Source organism: Ochotona curzoniae, unplaced genomic scaffold, assembly GCF_017591425.1.
Source record: "Ochotona curzoniae isolate NIBS_2020 unplaced genomic scaffold, NIBS_Ocur_1.0 scaffold_1037, whole genome shotgun sequence".
NCBI classification, from domain to species: Eukaryota; Metazoa; Chordata; class Mammalia; order Lagomorpha; family Ochotonidae; genus Ochotona; species Ochotona curzoniae.
Window position 1 is genome coordinate 16,974,422 of NW_024467083.1, and position 20,247 is coordinate 16,994,668.

At 43.7% G+C, this 20,247-nt stretch overlaps 1 protein-coding gene across 1 annotated transcript; it reads left to right on the forward strand.

The window, feature by feature from the left end:
* Nucleotides 1-3,659: 3,659 nt before the first annotated feature.
* PRPF38B (pre-mRNA processing factor 38B) lies at nucleotides 3,660-12,396 on the forward strand. The gene is made up of 6 exons (XM_040998274.1): nucleotides 3,660-4,206; nucleotides 6,991-7,059; nucleotides 7,308-7,459; nucleotides 7,540-7,600; nucleotides 9,849-10,072; nucleotides 10,356-12,396. Exons 1-6 carry the CDS (start codon nucleotides 3,931-3,933, stop codon nucleotides 11,212-11,214), a joined length of 1,641 nt encoding a protein of 546 aa, XP_040854208.1. The 5' UTR covers nucleotides 3,660-3,930; the 3' UTR covers nucleotides 11,215-12,396.
* Nucleotides 12,397-20,247: the final 7,851 nt, after the last annotated feature.

The following is a 20,247-nucleotide window of genomic DNA, read 5'->3' on the forward strand; positions in this document are numbered from 1 at the left end:
TAGCTTTAGGAGTTGATTCCTAGTATTTCCATTCTGTTTCATTAATCCCCATGTTTGTTTTACACCAGTACCAGGCTATTCTAATTACAAATTTCTTTAGCATGTCTTGAAGCCTGGTATTATGATACCTGCAGCTTTGCTGTAGTTGTTTAAGATTGCTTTATCTATCTGGGGTCTCTTATGTTTCCATATGGTTTTTAGCATCATTTTTAAAAAAAGATTTATTTATTTTTATTGCAAAGCCAGATATACAGAGAGGAGAAGAGACAGAGAGGAAGATCTTCCATCTGATGATTCATTCCCCAAGTGACCGCTACAGCCAATCTGAATGCAGGAGCCCAGAACTTCCTCCAGGTCTCCCACATGGATGCAGGGTCCCAGTGCTTTGGGACGTCCTCGACTGCTTTCCCAGGCCACAAGCAGGGAGCTGGATGGGAAGTGGAGCTGCCAGGATTAGGACCAGCACCCATATAGGATCCCGGTACATTCAAGGTGAGGACTTTAGCCACTAGGCCACGCTGCCGGGCCCTAGCATCATGTTTTGAAGACCTGAAACAACTTTTTCTTCAGTGATTGAACAGAGTTTTACAAGAAGATTCATAAACTGTACAAACATCTTTAATTAAAGAAAAGTGAGACATGCACCTCCTATATGACCCATTCACTCTACATACTTAATCAGGAGAGACAAACTTACACAAAGAATAGCACACAAATGTTCTCAACAGCTTTATTTATAAGAGTCAATTTTGTTGTATTGATTGGGGTGATTCCTTAATGACTGCAGTTATGTATGCCACAACTGAGCAAACTGAAGTTTATGGCTTCACATATGTACAAATGTAGTGTTTTCATTATGCTTGAATAAAGTGGTTTTTTGTTGTCTGGTTTTTTGTTTTTGTTTTTTTTTTTTAACCGAGGACAATAGTAGTATCTTGAGGCTGTTCTATAGACCCATTGAATACATTAAACAATACCCAGTTCCCTGAGTTTCATAATCCTAGACCTAGATACCAAATTGCAGTCTCTATTGAGTTCTCCACTTACAGTCAAGTGGTAAAGAATGTTCAAGACTACATAATAAGAGTATGTATATGGGCTGGCCTTGTAGCATAGCAAACTAAGCCACTGCCTGTTATGCCAGCATCCCATATGGGTGCTGGTTGAAGTCTCAGTCACTCCACTTTCAAACCAGATCCCTGCACTAAAACAACTGGAAAAACAACAGAACATATAGCCCAAGTGCTTGGACAGCTGCACCCAAAGGGACACTTGACGATGTTCCTGGCTTCAGCCTAGCTCAACTCCATTCACTGGAGCCATTTGCAGAGTGGTCAACAGATAGAAGCACTGTCCTTATAATATATGTATATATAATAAAGTTCATAGCATGTGGCAAATAAAATATCATTATGTAAACTCAATAAACTATTATATATTATATAGATATCCATGGGCTGATGAAGTAGCACACCTGGTTAGGCTGTCACTTGCTAAACCAGCATCCCCTATCTGAGTGCTAACTAGAATCCCTGCTGGAGAGCAAAGGCAGATGGCCCAAGTATTTGGGTCCCTATGCCCAATTTGGGAGACCCAGAAGGAGTTCCTGCCTCCTGGGCTTTGGCCGGGCCCAGGTGTGGCTGTTGCAGCCATTAAGGAGTGAACCACTGGATAGAAGATCTATCACTCCCCTTTTCTGTCACTTTGCTTTTCAAATAAACTTTTTTTTGTTAAAGAAAAACACAAAAAAGGAGAATCAAGATGGTGGAATAGGGTGAGGACAGAGAAACATTAGCCAGGGTGAAGCAGAGAGGGCACATTACAGGAAATAAGAGAAGACAGATTGATGGCAGAGGGGCACCTGGAGACTAATGGGGCACAGGAAAGGAGTGGAAACAATGGCAAGGTATTGCAGTGACCAGATATCCCAGCAGCATTGAACCAGTGGCGATTTGAACTATACCAGTGGCCAGAACTCCACCACCAACCAGCAACCAGATGGGAAGGGAAGTTTACCAAGAACTCAGGAGAACACAAAGAACTGCCTGTCCTGCTGGTTTGTTTGATTTGACCAGGAGCAGAGACACAGCAGCAGATCTCAAACACGCACTACAGGAACAGGGTGGATGTTACAGTCCAACTCCCCAGACAAGCAGAATGGGGCGCCATCTTGCGTAGGAAGGCAAAGTGAACTCATTTCGACTCAGTGAATTGCAACATGGCATCCTAGGTAAACCCAAAATAGGCCTGGGTAGCCCCTAAACATAACAGCCAGCAGATCAAGAACTCCAGCAGTGGCACATCAGATGCCATTCTGTAGTGAGGCAAAGGATTTGAGACTGCAGGGACAACAGTGAACTGCACATGTGCTAAGCTGAGAGCAACTCAATGAGCTCAATGCACTGCACTAGTCCCATATCAAAAATAATACCGACTTTGACACTCACAACTCAAAATGGTTCTGGCAAGATCAGTACCACCAACAACCTAGCTATTTAGGACACCTGCTGTCTCCCTAATCCTGGGAACTGCTCAAACAGGAAGGGGGAGAAACATTGCACAGACCCCGGTGCAAGAACAGCACCACGGGATCACAGGAGGTAGAGTGCTGAGCCAGGAGTTGGGGTTACAGAGACCATAATAAAAGTCTAACATTAGAATCCAGACCTGAAACTCACTGGAGGGAGTAAACAAATTGTTAACACTTGGATGTACCAGTTGTCTAATTCCTAATGGTTTTTATCTTCCCATGGCAGACATTTCCCACTCCACACTTTCACCTGCAGATCTACAAGCTCTGGTCCAAGGCCACATTTGCCCTCTAATAAAACTAGTGTTTGCTGCTTCTATTCCTGTCCAGGCTGTTTTCTGCCACATAATCGCCCAACCTCACGCCCCTGAGGGAAAACTTTAGCATCCTCTGCAATGCTTTCTCCAGGATTCAACACCATGCAGCTTCACTGCAGCGTTTCTGGCAACTTTTCGAGAGCTGAGGTCGATGCTGACTCATTTTTTAACACCTATTTTCCACCTCTCCCTCTTTCTCTTCACTGCACCTAAGCCAATGTTTACCACTCAGATTGATCGGAAGAACCGGAGGGGGAAAGGGCACCTGACCAGCTGCTGAGACATTGTTAGGTGCTACACCGGCGTAGTTCTTTCAATGCCCACAACAGCTCTTAAGATGTTATCCTAATCTTACAGTTACCTAAATTCGGGATCAAATAACATTTAGATTTCCAGTCAGACACTCCAAGGCGGCCAGGGGCAGCGGGACTCGAACCGAGTCACAGGGAGTGTGGTCCCTGACCGACATCCCTTTCGGGAAATCTAAAAACGAGGAAATGGAGTCCAAAAGTTACGAATGCGCAAAATAGTGTTCTGCTTGTACGAGAAACCAAACACGGACGCGTACAGAACGGGCCCGCGCTGCCCTCCCCGCCCTCCCCGAGTCCCTCACGACCCGAGGTGCAGCCTTGAGAGCCCAAGGCGCGGACGGCCACCGTAGGGACTCCCGCCGGCCGGGAACGTGCGGAACGGAAAGGCGGGCGCTCCGGCCCACTTGGGCACCTCAGATTGGCTGCCGGCCCCGTTGGGCACGCCGGGGCGTGCGACGTCACATCCGCCTTGGCCGCCATCTTGTTCCCAGGGGCAGTTGGCGGAAGAGATCGCGCTCCCCGGGCCGCCGGCTCGGTTTGTGCTGGAGTTTTCGCGGCCAGTTTCGGGGCGTCCGCTGTCGCCCGAGGTCCGTTCTTCGGGGTCCCAGCTGCCCTCCCTCCTCCGGCGGGGGCACAGCGAGGCGCTTCCCCCTTCCCCCGCCCTCCCGGCGGCGCTCCATGGAGTAGGGTCCCGGACCGTTGTCCCGAAGAGAGAGATCGCGCTGGGTCCCCTCCCCCTCCCGCCTCCCTCCCTCCTTCCTGCCGCCGCAACATGGCTAACAACAGCCCCGCGCTGACAGGCAATTCGCAGCCGCAGCACCAGGCGGCGGCGGCCGCGGCCCAGCAGCAGCAACAGCAGCAGGGCGGCGGCGGCACCAAGCCGGCCATCTCGGGCAAGCAGGGCAACGTGCTGCCGCTCTGGGGCAACGAGAAGACCATGAACCTCAACCCCATGATCCTCACCAACATCCTGTCGTCGCCTTACTTCAAAGTACAGCTCTACGAGCTCAAGACCTACCACGAGGTGGTGGACGAGATCTACTTTAAGGTACGAAGCGGTTCTAGGCCTTGGGCTTGGGGGTGGGGGGTGAAAAGAGTTCGCCAGAAGACTGGGGGGGGGGGCGGTCGGGAGGCCACGGGCAGAGGCGGCCCCCCGAGACCCGAGGGTTTGTGGGTGGGTGGACGGGGAGGGGGGTCGGACCGGGGCCGCCCGCTGCGTTTCCTTTGCAGATTTTTTTTCCGTTTTTGGAGGGCACGGAGAGCCCGCTGCTATTTGCTCTTCATCCTTCTCTAAACTCTAGCCCGCCACCTCCCCACCCCCCTCCAGGGAGTTGGGCAGGGAGGGGTGTGGGGGAGAGGAGACGAGGGTAACCGAAGTCTGTGCAGTTTACAGCGGTTTTTTTTTTTTTTCTTTGAGAACGATTCCTTTTGACGTGCATCTGCCGAGCGCCAGCCTTGGTGCTTGCTTTTCGCGCTCCCCCCGGGCCAGGGCGTGCTCATGAGTGTTGGCCTCATGTGCAGACTGGGAAATGGTCAGTGCCGTGTGCGTGTCGGGGTGGGGTGGGGAGGGCCGAGGGCGGAGAGGAGCCAGTGCAAGGAGGTGCAGAGAAGGCCTGGACATGTCCCCAGCAGGAAGTTAGGAGGAAGAGGTCTCAGCCACCAGTGCGTTGGGCTGACTTAGACGTCTCCGGGCCCTGGGCTTCTGCGGCAGGGTCGGTGCTGGGGAGCTCCCCTGGCGCCTCCTCACTGCACTCTTGTCTCAGTTCTTGTTTCGTTAGCAGGATTGACTCAGTCTTGCAGCGAGGCTCGGAGCAGCCCAGGGTCGCAGGTAGAGGTATGCACTATTAATCATGCTCAATCGCCATAAATGCATTTCCCTGGTTACGATGAACGACTAATGAGATTTTTGGGGTTTTTGTTTTTGTTTTTGAGTTTTTTCCCCCCGGTTTTTGGCCATTGGTTTCGGTCTTTTATTCACCAACTAGATAGGTTTTCTACGCTTTCCTGGCAAATTTTGTCGTTTTGAAGATATCTTCCAGGCCTCTGAAGGTTAATTTACGTTTTGAAGATAATTAGTAGTAGTTTTAAGTTAGGGCATCCCAGGATACAATCCGTTTTGTCTATACTGACACGGAAAAACTTGAGATAGACTGCCTCCCGGTATTTTCTGTCATCTCTTTATATGGGTAGAATTATGAACAAAAGCACAGTACTTGGCTGTTCTCTTCACCCCCAGTTAAGTGATGAGATTATCTTTTCTGGAGGCGAGGCTCTTGTAGAAAATATCTTGGAGACAACTTAACTTTGGGACTATATGAAGTGCACAAATACATATGTATGCACATGTATGTGGTATTCTCTTACAGAATCTGTAGGCAGTCTAATTGTAGTCCATGATCCATGGTTTTTATTTTTTAAGCTTTTAAAAGGTAAGACTTCGAGCATGGTTCAGTGTGGTGGATAGTATTTAACCCTTAGCTTTCCGCAGTAAACTTGCAACACCTGAAATTGGGCTTCCAGCTCTTCTCAGCGAGCTGTTTTATGACAATGTTAGATGTTATTGTAGGAGAGGAAAGGTTTGTTTTCAAGTTCCAAATGTTATGTTTATGTTTAGAAACAGTCTGATCCTTCCAGGAATTATATTAAATTCAGATGTAAAACTAAAAACCTAGGTGTTACTACTATTGTGTTTGGATCAGTTAATCATTAAAATCTGTAGGCTTCAGGTTTTGCAGTTTGTTTTGTACCCGCTCCTTCCTTGGGCTAGCCCTAAGGAATTGAGAAGCGAATTTTATGTGGAAAGCTAGAGAATGGAAACATTAGAGTACTACCAGAGTCCTGGAGCCAAATACTGTAGCACTCAAATTTAAGTGCATATTTTTTGGCCTAAAGCCACTGAATGGACTGCGAAGTGTTGCCATGTGTTGGTGGAAATATGGTTTTAGCTGTAGTAGAGTGAAATGAATGGAAGAACAGGTCATTTTCAAGTTGATGAAAGGTGAATACGAAAGACCCTAATGGGGCTCTTTGTTAGTAAAAATACTATTTTTAGTTAAGGAATTGTTTTTATAAGGAGTTCCTCGTAGTAGGATAATTTTTTCACTGATTAGACTTGGCATATATTAATGACTATTTACATTCAGCTTTTGACAGTTGATATTCTGAGTAAAAATTAGGTAAGTTCAAGTAATTAGGTTGAAAATAAATTACAGCAAGAAAGATCTTTGTAGTGTGGCCTTTGTAATTTCACCTTTAATCAGAAATTAGCCTGATCCTTGTGGGAAAAGGATGCTGAAGTGAAAGACACATAATTTTATATCAAATAACTTTTTCTAGCAAACTTCCTTCTGGATCATTTTCCTTTATAATGCAAATTTGGGGATATAAAATTATAAGAAAACTTGGTTGTTTGTAAAACTTTCTAACTAAAATCTTATCTCAGTACTTTTAAGTTTCAGGTGGAGAGTAAATTATTTTAGAATAAAGATTTGTGTTTTTAAAGCAACTTATAAGATGCAGAGTTGAAATATTGTTACATAATGATGTGTGAGTCTAGAAATTGCCTGACTTTGGGTAACTGTGAGCTCTTTGTAAGCTGGTGTGATAGGACTTCTGTTCTACTAATCTGTTAACAGTTGTTAAACCCTAGTGTCTCTTTTGATACTGTTTAGATGTCTAAGCAGTTTTTCCAAAAATGACTTACTTATTTAATGTGAGTAAACATAACATAAATTGGAAGAGCTGCTCTATTGTGGACTTGGGTTTAATTTTATCAGAGCCTTAAAAAATCTGAAGCATGAATGTTTGTTGTGCTCCTCTTTTCTATTTTCAGGTCACACATGTTGAACCATGGGAGAAAGGAAGCAGGAAAACAGCCGGCCAGACTGGGATGTGCGGAGGGGTAAGTAGAAGTACGTGCATTTTTTTCAGTTTTTCTGTGATTCTTAAATAAGTTTATATTTACAAAATGATTGGTCAGACATTTAGATGAAAAGTGAGAAGGATTAGGAAAAAGGGTTACTTTATTATGTTCCATAGTTAGTACTGGATTATGGCTTGATATTGATAGCTAACAGGATTAACCGACTAGTTGGTATTAAATATATATTCATTGTTTTGCTGCTTGTTCTTAATTCTGTTTCCCTGAAGGTTCGAGGTGTTGGAACAGGAGGAATAGTTTCTACAGCATTTTGTCTATTATACAAATTATTTACGTTGAAGTTGACTCGCAAGCAAGTGATGGGTCTAATAACACACACAGATTCACCATATATTAGAGCCCTTGGCTTTATGTATATAAGGTAAGCATACATTTATCTGGTTGTCTAATAAATATTTGATTTTAATTGATATACACTTAACAAATCTTATGTAATTCTAGGTATACACAGCCACCTACAGATCTATGGGACTGGTTTGAATCCTTTCTTGATGATGAAGAGGTATGTCAGCAAGGGTAATGATACATTTCTTGTGATTACTTCTTATTTTTAATACCCTTTATTAGAGATTCAGTGTCTGCCATACTTTTCTGTGGTTGAGTTTGTTTCAGTTAGATACTTTTAGAAATGCTATTGATACTAAGATGTGGTTTTTATAGATGTTAGGTTAAATTTTCTTACACAATTTAACTGCTTCAATGTATTCTAGTAGCTATTGAAAGTTTTCCTAATTATGTTCTGAATGTTGTATTAATCCTGACTTAATACTGCTGATGGTAACATTTTAAAGATTGATTTATTATTTTTTTTGAAAGGAAGAGTTACATAGAGAAACAAGGATCTTCCATCTGCTGGTTCACTCCCCAGGTGGCTACAACTGCCAAAGCTGAGCCAGTCCGGAGCCAGGAGCCCCCTCTGAGTCTCGCACGAGGGTACAGGGTCCTAAGGCTTTGGGCCATCCCTCACTGCTTTCCCAGGCCATAACCAGGGAGCTGAGTGGGAAGTAGACCAACTGAGACACAAACTGGTACCCATAGGGAATGCTGATATTGCAAGGCAGAGGCTTAGCTAGTTGAGCTGCCACACTGGCCCCCACTTATATAAAGTGACTTTTGAGGGTGAGGCATTGTTGAGGTTAATGTGGAGACAAATAGAATACTAGCTGTAGCTTTTTTCCCCCTTCTGCATCTCTTCAGTTCTTCACACTGACCTGTGGATACATGTACTCCTACCTGAACAGAAGTGTGGAACTGAACATTGGTGTGACTTGAGTAGCCAGTCCAGGTGATCTATTTTAAGTGGCAAAATTAAGTACTTTTTTTTTAGTTTTATTTCTATGACCTCCGTACCCTATACGTATTTTTGAAATGTCTTTAAAAATTCTAAGTGTATTTTGCCATCCTGTTCCAGTTAAGTATGTTTGATAAAGAATAATTGCTTCAGGAAACTTGCCTAGGTCAGATTTACATCCTATTTGTTCTAATTTGCTTAGGGAAGACTAGGATTTCAAACTGGGCTTGATAGCAGGCTATATAGTTCATATGTCAAGTCTCACCATTACTTTATATTTTAAGACTAATAAAGCCAACTTTGAATACTGTATTTTGGTAGTCTAACACAGTTAAAAGGATTTGTTGAATTAAAGGACATTTTTAGTATAAACTGGTGTGTTACTGCACACACATCTGGAGAACTCTTAGTGGACAGTTTTGATTTTATTCTGTTGACTGAGTTGTGTTGTAACGTGAGGAACAAGGGGTATTAGAGAAGATAATCACAAACTTTAAAGAGTTTTTTTCTTTTCAGAAGAGACTTGTTTTATTTTTAGTACCGAATCCCTTCTCCCATCTTAGAAAGTGTAGTTCCTCTTCATAATTGGTGTTTTACTAGGTTTGTTTCTGAATGATTTTATTTAATGTTTTTAATTGTTTGCAAACTTGAGATCCTTTATAAGCTAACTTATTGTTTTCTTCCTTAGATATCTGCAGCGATTATATTTGGAAATACTGTTTATCTGAACACTTAAATGTGTGTGAGTGCAAGCAGTTTTACCTTTAGCTGTTGTTTTCCTGTTTAGATAACAAATCTCACTTTCCTTGTGTGCTTGCACTATAGGTTTGGGACTGACAATAGCTGACTAACATGTCCTGAGCTGTGAGAGGGCATAGCAAGAAGGCCTTCATGCGGTAATGACCCTTTTCAGAGACAATGGTCATCATGGATTATGCGTTTCCAATTATTTGTTCATTTATTTATTTTCTACATAACTAAATTAGAAACCTCACTGCTTCATGGCAGTTGGTTTGCTATTGCTTCCAATTTTAATAGGGCTTCATTTTATATTACAGCTGTTAACAGATACCCTTTAGACAGGAGATTATAGTCGTTCATGTGCAGCTAGGTCATAGAGTTAGGTATGATGTGTGCAGATATGTTCACGAACACATGCTTAATGATGTGGATTGTAAATAAAGTCAGTTGTTCCACACAGTTAGTCATGTAAGGGGCTTTTCATGTCTTAAGTGAGTGGGATCAGTTCCCTTACGGCCAAAAGGCTATACCTGCATGCACACACTAAGCCCAGATATTTCTCTGTATCATTCATTACCAGATTAGGATACAGAATTTTGAAATTCTGTTAGAATTCTTTTGTACTTGAGATTCTAAAGATGGTAATGTTTTTATAATATTCATATAGATGCCAAAATACTTTTTTTTTGACGGCTAGGATATCGTTTGTGTTTCGTAGGACCTAGATGTGAAGGCTGGTGGAGGCTGTGTAATGACCATTGGAGAAATGCTGCGGTCTTTTCTTACAAAACTGGAGTGGTTTTCTACCTTGTTTCCAAGAATTCCAGTTCCAGTTCAGAAAAATATTGATCAACAGATTAAAACTCGACCTAGAAAAATCAAGAAAGATGGGAAGGAAGGGACTGAGGAAATAGACAGACATGTTGAACGCAGACGTTCAAGGTAGCTCATGTTATTTTTTAATATGCTTTCTTACAGAGTTTGTGGTTACTGGAAGTTAATGGCAAGTTCTTGGGAAATATTGTTTATACTGTTGATTTTGTTAGTTTGCCAACTTTACCCTCAAAAGATCATTTTCTTTCATGGTGTTTTCGACAAAATTATACGTCTGTAAATGAAAAATCATGTACGTAAGCTGGAGACCTGAGTAATACTGATAAATTTTTACAGTGAGATTTTTACTTTGGACTTTATTCATTGAAGTTCCTTTTCTCTTCTGTTACAGGTCTCCAAGGAGATCACTGACTCCACGGAGGTCTCCAAGAAGATCAAGAAGTAGGAGTCATCATCGAGAGGCCCATGGGTCTTCTAGCTTTGATAGAGAATTAGAAAGAGAAAAAGAACGGCAGCGTCTAGAGCGTGAAGCCAAAGAAAGGGAAAAAGAAAGGCGAAGATCCCGAAGTATTGATCGGGGGTTAGACCGCAGACGGAGCAGGAGTAGAGACAGACATAGAAGCCGTAGTCGAAGTCGTGATAGGAAAGGAGATAGAAGGGACAGGGATCGGGAAAGAGAGAAAGAAAATGAGAGAGGTAGAAGACGAGATCGAGACTATGATAAGGAAAGAGGAGCCGACCGAGAAAAGGAAAGGGAACGGTCGAGAGAACGGTCCAAGGAGCAGAGAAGCAGGGGTGAGGTGGAAGAGAAGAAACATAAAGAAGACAAAGACGAGAGGCGGCACAGAGATGACAAAAAAGATTCGAAGAAAGAGAAAAAGCACAGTAGAAGTAGAAGTAGGGAAAGGAAACACAGAAGCAGGAGTAGAAGTAGAAATGCAGGGAAACGAAGTAGAAGCAGGAGCAAGGAAAAATCAAGTAAACATAAAAATGAAAGTAAAGAAAAATCAAATAAACGAAGTAGAAGCGGCAGTCAAGGAAGAACTGACAGTGTTGAAAAATCAAAGAAACGGGAACATAGCCCCAGCAAAGAAAAATCTAGAAAGCGTAGCAGAAGCAAAGAACGTTCCCACAAACGAGATTACGGTGATAGTAAGGACCAGTCAGACAAACAGGATCGTGGAAGGAGCCAAAGTATAGAACGGGAGAGCCAAGAAAAGCAACAGAAGAACAAAGATGAGACTGTGTGAAAAAAAATTTCGAAGTGGATCACATTGAATCCTTTAAATGTTTGGTTAAATCTTTTTTTTCCTCCCGAATGTTCAGATCGTGCAGTAGTTATGCACTCTTTCAAGCTCCCCGTAGGCTGCATTTTCATTTCCTCTTTTGTGTAGGGAAGTGCCTTTGTAATCCCATTTATTGCATTGATGTCCACCCAGTTGTTCAGTTTGATACATAATGCACAGATCGTTCTTTCATTTTTGTTTGTTTTTAAAAATGTACAGTCTGTACATATGTCCTAAAAATGTTTTAATTCCATTGGCATGGTTGCCACATTGGTTAAATTTGTATAAGGCAATAAACTGCCACTAATTCTATTTTTGTTTTCTAGGTGTGGGATTATGGTTTGTGTACTGAAGTTTAGCATGGCTGTGCTTTTCATAATAGAATGCTAAAGACTTTGAAAATGGAAGTCTTGGATGTTTATTGTAGGAGAATTCAGTGCTTTCAATGTACGTGAAAGCAGCAGCTGTAGGATTAACATTCTTGTCCAATGTATATTATCTTGAAAGGCTCTTGTTAATGTTATACTTAATATTCTCCACAGTTACCCTAGAGAGAATTTATGAGAAGTTAGTTTCTGATGCAGCGGTTTAAATTAGGCTGTGATTTGATCAGAAGTCCTTTTAGCATTCTACCTCAAAGGGACGCTGTTAGTATGCCTAAAGTTTTTCGCTTAGTTTTCCTTTTTTTTATTTTAAGAAATACATGACATGTACTCTTTTTTTCCCCTTGAATTCTTCCTCAGATTTTTTAAATACTATATTAAAGGAAAAAAAATTAATGTCTAAAGCCTAGCATTCTTGCAGCTTCCCGATACTAATATGTGATTGGGAGAAGGTGGGGCACATGAACAGAGAAACAGACCCAAGCCTCAAGCTTCCAGAGCATTTTTATAAATGGAAAATACTTAAATTATGAAACAGCTTGATATATAGTGTCCTTTTTTAAAATTTGAAACTTTTTTTATTAATTATGAAGATTGCTGTTTGCGTTTTTAAATTTAATGTAGAACAGAGGAGTATTAAAAGTAATGCTGCAGTGCATTATTTAAGACTATCAGCAGATTATTTGATAGATTGTTCTTATGGCCTGTATTCTGATTATAGAGAACCATCATGAGTGTGGAATAAATACTGGATTAAATCCTTTATCCTGGGTGTTGACTTTTCCCCCATGTGTTCTCATTTTTAACATGTATATTTATTGCGGATGATGATAAAGTGTTAATAGAGCTGCACTTTATGTAGAGGGATAACTTGACACCCTAGACAACAGATGAATTTTAAAGAAATGTGTGATAGGTGATTCTTAATAGGATCCTACTGATAGTTCTTTGTGGATGTTGTATGTGTCACTGTAGTGAGTGTGTGCTTTAATTTCTTCCACTTCAAAGGTGCTTACAATTTCACTTGGAGTGTACACTGATACTTAAACAAACTTTGGACTCCAAGGAAAATAGTTGATCCATTTTTTCCTTGGAACAGAGGTAGGAACAGCATGGCAGGTTGTATGGATGCAGTGATGTTCCTGGTGTACAAACACGGTCTCTGGTTGAATTGGCCAGCTGAGGATGGTACTGGGCACCCACATGGCAGAAGCCCAGGCAGATCAAATCAGACCACTGTCAGGAGTCTCAAACATGGGCCTAGCATTTATTTGTACCTAACCCCGCTTCAGAAAAGTACCATTAAATGCAGAAATTCATCTATAGAAATGCTACGCATTTTCCTTAAGAGTAGATTTCCATCTTTAATAGAGCATCAAATAAATTGTCTATAAGTAGCTAGGAATAGGGAAAACCTATTTCTTAGTGCTAAAGCATACTGGAATTAGGGTGTAATTCCTTTGGATATAATTCCACTAGAAATGTTAGTACAGTGGTGTGTTTTAGATAAATTATTTCAGATAGAGTTGAAAACATTTTTAAGTTTGCTTACAGTTGACATGAGAATAATACTAGTGCCAAACACCTGAATGGTTTTTATTTGGAGAATGGTTTCCTGGAAAGAAAGTGGCAATGAAAGATAACTCAGGGTTAGTTTTTCCAATGTGAAACATTTGAAGAACTTTTCATAAAAATGTAACCAGCAACCTCCATGTGGTTTTTGTACTCAAATGATTTCACCTTTCCATGTATTGATACCTTTGCACTTGTTTTTTAATGTTTAATTTGCAATTGAGTTCTATAGATGGGCTAGTGTGTCCGTTTTTTTAAGATGTTAATATAAAATGTCCATTTGAATGCTGCTTGATTTTTAGTAGTCTGTGCCTTAGTTCCCCTAAGACAGTTTACACCTTTGAGTTCTGGCTCCCTTTTCAGGAGTTGGTTGAAAACTACAAATTTTGTCTAGAAAAAATAAAAACGTATAATATGTGTACCATTTCAAAGGGACTCCTAAGCTGGCTAAGGACTTTGGTGCTCCTTAGGGTTCCCAAAGGCCGAGCTCAAATACACAGTCTTTGGGAGTGAGCAGCAGGTAGGCCAGAAGCCTGAGTTCTCAGAGCACCTCAATGGCAGTAGGTGTTATTTTTATCTAGAAGACAATTTCCTACTCCAATTAGAGTTGTCCTCTGGAAATATAATTTCTCATTGGCAGTTGGTAAAATTGTCAAGTGACGTCACTGTAGACTAAAGCACTGGCTAGACTAGTTCATGATAGTGATGTTGGCCACCTGCAGAGCATGAAAATATTTGATCTTATAAATACTGAATGGAATGGGTAAATTATGGGATCCAGGAGCTCCTTGAATGGGGGAAGGAAATTATTGCTCAGAGTAAAAAGTCTCCCATCACAAGAATTGGTACAAAACACATTTCATGCTGGGTGCATAGTCTATTAGGAAATAAGACCATGAATATAGTCCATTGGAAATACTAGAATTGAGGCTTGCTTAATCTAATATTACACAGAAGTGATTTCAGGTCTTGGAAGAAGCACCTTTTCAGCTCATTGCAATAATCGAGATACACGAAGTTAAGCAGTGGGACTTACAGGTATTCATGCAATATGTGAGCCTTGAAACTGTCACAATGTGTGTAGAAAGTCACTTCAAGAAGGTCCTCATGAGGACTGCACATATGAGCGAGTATACCACATTTGGGTCTTTCTGGTTCTGGCCGTTCTGAAGTTGAATTGTTTTCTTTAGGTCAGTGGGATTAGTCAGACAGGCCCATGAGTGACATTTCAACATCCCAAGTGATTCGAGTGGAAACAGTTTGTGAGGCCTGCCTTGTGGCACAGTGAGCTCAATTACTGCTTGTGATGATGTTGCTGGCTTGAGCCCTTGTCCGTTTCCAATCTAGCTTCCTGCTGATATAGCTAGAAAAACAGATACTCTGAGTACATAGAACCAATTTCCATGTGGGAGGTGTGGAGGAGTTAACATCTAGCCTCAAGCCCAGCCTGGTTGGTGGGCATTTGAGGACCTTCACAAACCTCATTGGTTTAGCCACTGGAAGACAAGTCCCCTGGTCCTCTAAAACATTTTGAAGGCAGTGGTGTCCTGAGTATCCCAAAAAGCAACATGCTGGATTTGTCCCAAGCAGCATTTTTGTTTTTTTAAGAATTATTTTTATTGCAAAGTTAGATATACAAAGAGGAGGAGAGACAGAGGAAGATCTGTCCATCCAATGATTGACTCCCCAAGTGACCACAATGGCCAGTGCTGGGTCTATCTGAAATCAAGATCCCGAAGTCTCTTATGGGTCTCCCATGCGAGTGCAGGGTCCCTAGGCTTTGGGCCGTCCTCAACTGCTTTCCCAGACCACAAGCAGGGAGCTGGATGGGAAGTGAAGCTGCCAGGATTAGAACTGGCTGCTAGGCTACTGCACCAGTCCCCCAAGTAGCATCTTGAACTGTTGCATTCAGCTTCACCTTTTAACTACTTTTTCATTCTAGACTTTCCTTTGTTTTCAGACACGTGACTATTTACTAAATTGGTCCTAATTTTTTTTAGTTATTCTGTTTGCACACTTAGGTTTGAATTCAGGCCTTAGAACTGTTTCCCCTCTGAATTATGTTGGCTTCTGTCTTCTCGATACCTCAATTTGTGAGCATCCATTACTCTGCAAAATCTTATTTCTGAAAAGAGGATTTCAGGTAGTTGCACATTTCGTCATCAAAGCTTTGAGGTGAATTCACATAACAAAAACAGCTGTTTTGTGTGCCTTGTCTCCTATTGGGTCTGTTCAGTAATATTACCTGTTTTGACAATTAAGTTGGCATTAATTACATAGCTAATGTAATTCTCTTAAGATCATTTAAGATGATCTTAACTCATTTAAGATTAGCTTCCTGAACCTGCTAGCTCTTAGAAAGAACATGCTATGAGATTATACTCTGCTGTTGCTGAGATCATTCACAAACCTTTAAGGCTGCTGAGATATTCTTAGTTTTCATTATTTGTAAATCCAAGAGCTCCCATCCACTGGTTCACTCCCCAAATTTCTGCAATGGCCAGGATCAGATTGCCAAAGCCAGGACCAGGAACAATCTGACTACTACATGAAATGCAAACCCAATCGCTTGAACTCTCATTACTGCCTTTCAGAGTTTGCATCACCAGAAATCTGTAGTGAGGAGCCAAGGATTGATATTAAGGACCCAGTGGCGTGGCCTAGTGGCTAAAGTCCTCGCCTTGAATGTGCCAGGATCCCAAATGGGCGCCGGTTCTAATCCCAGCACCTCCACTTCCCATCCAGCTCCCTGCCTGTGGCCTGGGAAAGAAGTTGAGGACGGCCCAAAGCCTTGGGACCCTGCACCCGCATGGGAGACCTGGAGGAAGTTCCTGAATCCTGGCTTCGGATCGGCATAGCACTGGCTGTTGCTGCCACTTGGAGAGTGAATCATTGGACAGAAGATCTTCCTCTCTGTCTCTCCTCCTCTTTGTATATCTGACTTTGTGATAAAAAATAAAGAAAGAAGAATCCAAGCATGGATATTAAGCTCAGATAGTCTGATGTGGGACATGGATGTCATTACTGGCATCATAACTAGCAGACAGATATACTCACCTTTCCTCCTTTAATTAAAAAGATTTGTTTCAAAGTGGCAAAGAGATCTTCCATCATATTCACTCCCCAAATGGTTACAATGGCCAGAACTGGATCAGGCCACAACCAGGAACCTCAGAGTCCATCGGTTCTCCCACTTGGGTTCCAGGGATATGCTCTCCTGCTTTTCTAGGCACTTCAGTAGAAAGCTGAATAGGAATTGGAGCAGCTAGCACTTGAACCAGCACCCATTGGGATGATTGACCTAAGCAGTAGCACCATGGTGCCAGATCCTAATATTTTAATAATAAGAGTTCACCAGCCCAGGATATGCCACCCTGGCCCCGGATTTGGGGGATAGGCACTGCTGACTGCCCTGGGAAGGGGTCTGGGGACATAATGGAGTGGGAGCAACTGAAGGCATGTTGGACAAGGAATGATGCCTTCTATGGTCTTCCACAGACTGGGCTACGGTACTCACAGGTGGGTGAGAAAACTGACACATAGTGGTTTGGAACGGGGGCGGGGAGAAGTGAGGGCATGTCTCAGGCCAAGGCACCCGCCCAGGTAGCAAACCTGGACAAGGCTAAGTAGCATTGCCTGTGCCCACTGGCGCATGTGGAAACTGCATATGGGGGCATGCCTGGCTGGACATGGCTGCAGTACCTTCCCATGAGTGTTGGAGCAAATGGTGGGCCACATTAAGCTGGCCTACAGGTACCTGCTGCCATCTGGGGCAGATTCTGTAAGGGAATTAGGGGTTCCACTTTGTGGGACTGCAGCAACCTCAGTTTATATGGAGAGCTGGGGATGGTGACCAGCCCAGCCAGGCTGGACTGCGGAACTCACCTGACACTCGTGGGAGCTGGGGCTGGGGCTGGGGAGAAGACCAGGTTGGGTAGACTGCAGTACCCACCAGCACATTCAAGGGTCAGGATTGAGGGTAGACTGTGCGAACCAGGGACACTGCCCCCGCTAGCATGCATGAGATACGGAACTGGAAACAAACCTGGTAGAAGAAGTTGGGAAACTCCCCTACTATTCCAGGGCTCCTGCAGGGCACAGGAGCCAGAACTGGGGTGAGCCGGGTCAGGCAAGGCTGCAGCATTCTTCAGCATTTGTGTGGTCTAGTTCTGGGGATAAGCCAGATTGGGCCAGGCTTTAGCACCTGCTAACACGCAGCAGAGCTCGGAAGGAGTGTGGGCCACACCCAGCTGAATTAGGCTGCAGTACCCACCAGCAAGTACAAGATCCTGGGCTGAGAATAGGCTTAGTAAAGGAACTTTAGGGACTCTGCTGCTGGGCTGAGCTCCCACTGGTAAATGCAAGAGCCAGGGCTAATGGACAGACCAGGCTGAGTAAAGCTGCAACACCCATCAGCATGTGTGGGCTGGGCCTGGGGGCAGGCCAAACTGGGTTAAGCTCCAGAACTTACTGGTGCTTGTGAGCGCCAGAATGGGTATGGGACAGGGTGGGGTCGGCCATGACACCCACTGGGTCCCAATGAGAGCCATGTCTGGAAGTGGACCAGGTTGGGCTAGGCTATAGCACCTTTCAGTGAGAGCTAGAATGACTGTGGGCCAATTAGGCTAGGCCACAATACCTACTGGTGAGAGCCAGGATTGGGGGCCAAACATGTTAGTCTAGGGAGCAGCACCCAATAGCACACACAAGTTCCTGGACTGAGGTGGACCTAGCAGGAGAACATGGGGACCTCCCCTGCTAGGCATAGCCCCCACTAGTGAGTGTGAGAACCAGGGCTGGGAGCAGGCTAGACCAGTCTGGGCTATAGTACCCATTGGCACATGTGTGAGCTGAGTCTGGAGGCAGGCTTGGCAAGATCAGGTCAAGCACACACTGACATGAGTTAGAGTCAGGACAGGGTGCAGGCCAGGCCAGGTTGGACTGTATCACCCACCAATTCACATGAAGGTTAGGGTGGGCTAGGCTTCAGCCACTAGTTGAGAGCTGGGACTGGAGGCTAAGCTGGGCTCTAGCTGACAAATGGCAAGCCTGGGAGTGGGCATCTCAGACTGAGCCGCAGAACCTGCTGGCAGAAGCAAGACCTGGGGTTGGGAGCAAGGCTGGTAGGGCAATTTCAGGGACTCCTTTGCTGGGCTGTTGTTTCCACTGGTAAACAGAGCTGGAGATGGGCTGGTCTGGGGGTGGTCCAGTCTCAGCTAGGTTGCTGCTGCACCCACTGGCACCCATGGGAGCCAGAATGCCAAGTGTGACACTGGGTTTGAGTCATACCTCCTTACAGGTGCAAGATGCAGGGCTGGGAATTTGCCTGGCAGGGGAACTGTGGGCACTCCCCTGATAGGTTGTCCCTATCACTAGTGAGCAAAAGAACCAGGGTTGGGGGATGATCAGGCTGGACAAGGCACATGGCACCTGTGTATATGTAAGGGCTATGTCTGGGAGTGGAGCAGGCTGAGCTAAACCTCGGCACCCATGAATGTTCACAAGAGTTGGATGGGGTGTGGGCTGGGCTAGGACACAGCAGAGACTGGCATGTGCAAAAACTGGGGCTTGTAGGAGGCCTGGTGGGAGTTGTTGGGAATTGCCCCAACTAGGCTGTAGCACCTACTGGTACACATGATGACTGGATCTGTGGCGGTCTGGTCACAGCACCATTGGTTATTGTGAAATATGGTTCTGAGAGAACTGATCAAGCAGCAACCACCAGTATATGTATTGACTGGTGCAGGTGACAAAACACACCTAGCCCTGCACTGGCTGACACGCACAAGAATCAAATCTGAGGTCACCCCAGGCGAGGTTTCTTTGGGTTTCCCCAACTAGAACACTGATTCAAACCACAGCCACAGGAAAAATCACAGGATGTATGGTCTGACATTGGAGTGCATGTATCAGGACTGGGAATCCTCATTGCTGACGCCTGTGCAGTGGATAACATGCCCAGCTGTACATGGGGGACATGACAGTCAGTTCTCTTGGGCAACAAGGGGCGTCAACTGCCTCTTTGGAGGATGGGAAGCAAAACATGTTGGACAATTCACCTGGTCAAGTTTTGCAACAAGTGTTTGAGTCTATGGATGCACAAAGATGGATTTGGTCAGTCAAGAGACCTTGAAAAAAATGTCTTAACCTTGGAGCAATGAAACTGACAACTTCTCAGAGCTATCAAAAACACTCAAGTAACGCCCTCAGAACGTCGGTCCCCACTTTGGATCTCTAGGACATCATCAAAGAACCATTCCTCCTCCCCAGGTGCTGATGTAGTTCAGCAGCAAAGAGCAGCCCCACCCAACTCCCCCTGCAGATAGAGTAGAAACCTTCTACCTTCTTCCATATCTGATCCTCTCCACCCTAATCAGCCAAATATGTATGCATTCTTCTCAACTATGTAAACAATATTAAAAAGAAAATTTAAAAATAAAGAAAATTTAAAATATATAATAGGAGTTCAATACCTTTTTTGTATCATTATTGATTATTCTAATATACATTGAGCAGTCTTTCCAATTTTCAGGTCTCCAATTTCTTTTTTAAGTAAGCTTTTCAAAAGATGTTTCTATTTGACTAACAGAGTTACAGAAAGAAAGCTTTGTCTGCTTGTTCATTCCCCTTAAAGTCTCAACACCTAGGCTGGGCCAAGCTGAAGGAAGGAGCCAGGAAGTTAAACCATGTGAGTCCCCAGGTGGATGACAGGGCCTAAGTACTTGACCTATCTCCACCTGCTTTCTCAGTGCATTTGCAGGGAGCCAGATTGGAAACAAAATAGCTCAGAATGTCAATCAGCACTGCATATGGGATGCCAGCCTTGCAAGCAGCTGCTTAACCCAATGCACTACAACACCAGCCCCCATACCTCCAGCTTCTTGACCTTCTGACATCCAATGGTGTTTTCCTCTACTTGATCTTAGCTGCTGGTTCCAATGGTTCCTGGTTCCATAGGACTGGCCATTATCAATAACTGAAACTTGGAGCAAACATTTTCACTTAAAAAAAAAAAACAAGAAGAGAAATCTGAAACAGCTTC

Coding starts and splice junctions, on each gene's coding strand:
- PRPF38B (XM_040998274.1), top strand. CDS start 3,931: ATGGCTAACAACAGCCCCGCGCTGACAGGCAATTCGCAGCCGCAGCAC. Junction 7,460..7,539: donor CTTGGCTTTATGTATATAAG/GTAAGCATACAT, acceptor ATGTAATTCTAG/GTATACACAGCCACCTACAG. Junction 10,073..10,355: donor GTTGAACGCAGACGTTCAAG/GTAGCTCATGTT, acceptor CTTCTGTTACAG/GTCTCCAAGGAGATCACTGA.